The 1,155-nt window shown below is 55.4% G+C and overlaps 1 protein-coding gene across 1 annotated transcript in view; it reads left to right on the forward strand.

The window, feature by feature from the left end:
- Nucleotides 1-5: 5 nt before the first annotated feature.
- The window catches only part of GAL (galanin/GMAP prepropeptide), a gene marked incomplete at its 5' end in the record, with an annotated part of 6,857 nt that continues 5,707 nt past the window's right edge, over nt 6-1,155 (forward strand). The window contains 2 exons of the mRNA XM_010158821.1: nt 6-29; nt 640-694. Coding sequence (XP_010157123.1) covers nt 6-29; nt 640-694 — 79 coding nt within the window. The remainder of the gene's footprint in view (nt 30-639; nt 695-1,155) is intronic.

Consider the following 1,155-nt stretch of genomic DNA (forward strand, 5'->3'; position numbering starts at 1 on the left):
TCTCGGAGACGCTGGGGCTGGTGTTCTCCGTAAGTACCAGTTCCCCCCTGGCAACCCGGGGGCAACGCGTGTTGGGATGCGGGGATGGACGAGGTGCAGCACCCGACGCTTTGGGTGATGAACAGGGTTTTGGTTGAGTTCGGGGGTTTTGCATCCTTGTGCCAAGCGATGTGACCAAGGGGGCGTAAGTGGTGCCCGGTTTAAAGACCGAAGCCGAGCGGATGCCCCGTCTGATGCAGAAGAGGGGGGTACGGGGGGGCTTCGTTAAACAAGAAGCCGTCGCGTAGAGCCAACCAGCCAAGAGGCAGCTTTGCTGCCTTGTGCTGCGCTGCTTCTCGGGCAGGGACACCGCCTGAGAGCCTGAAGTCAACATTTCTGCCTCCAGAGCCCGATTTGCTGATTGTCATCAACGAATGTTGGCAGCGAAACTATTGCCTTGGATGAGGAGGGGGCCAGAGCTCACCATTAGTGTTTCCTTCAGTATTATTATCTTTTACCTCTTTATTTCTTGATTTCAAACCTTCGGAAGACACTTTCTGCGGAGAGAATGTCCGTTTGGGGGCTGTTGGCTTTGTCTGCAGAAAGCACCGGGTAGCTCCTCCAATAACAGACTTGCCATTTTTTTTTTTTCCCTTTAAGGCAAAAGAGAAAAGGGGATGGACCCTGAACAGCGCTGGTTACCTGCTCGGGCCACGTAAGTCAAGCGCTCCTCTGCCTTATTCCAAAGTGCCGCTCCCCGTAGCGTGCCGCTCGCTGTCCTGCTGGGGACAGCGGGTCTGGCCGCACCTGCCGGGCGGGAGAAAGGCTCTTGGCTCGCTGCGTGGCTGCTCAGGGGTTGGCGAGATGCCGGCGAGATGCCGTTCAAGGATTGAGTTGTCTTGGACACTCACTGTTCTCTTCCAACGCGGGGTCGTGCTTTACGCTGGGAAGCACCTCTTGTGCTTTCCGAACCGAGTTTTCATGAAACAGAAACTCCCGGCCCTGGGCCAAGTGCTACAAAATCTTAGTGCTTTAGGTGTCAAGGGAAGAATGACAAAATGGGACACTTTGGCACTTCTCAATATATTTCAGCTTTCACTTTTAAATCTCTCGGAAAACGGCTTCACCACCTGCCTGTATTATGGTGTGGCTCCCCCCCCCCCCCCCCCCCCCCCC

Source organism: Eurypyga helias, unplaced genomic scaffold (assembly GCF_000690775.1).
Source record: "Eurypyga helias isolate BGI_N326 unplaced genomic scaffold, ASM69077v1 scaffold13399, whole genome shotgun sequence".
Classification (NCBI taxonomy): Eukaryota; Metazoa; Chordata; class Aves; order Eurypygiformes; family Eurypygidae; genus Eurypyga; species Eurypyga helias.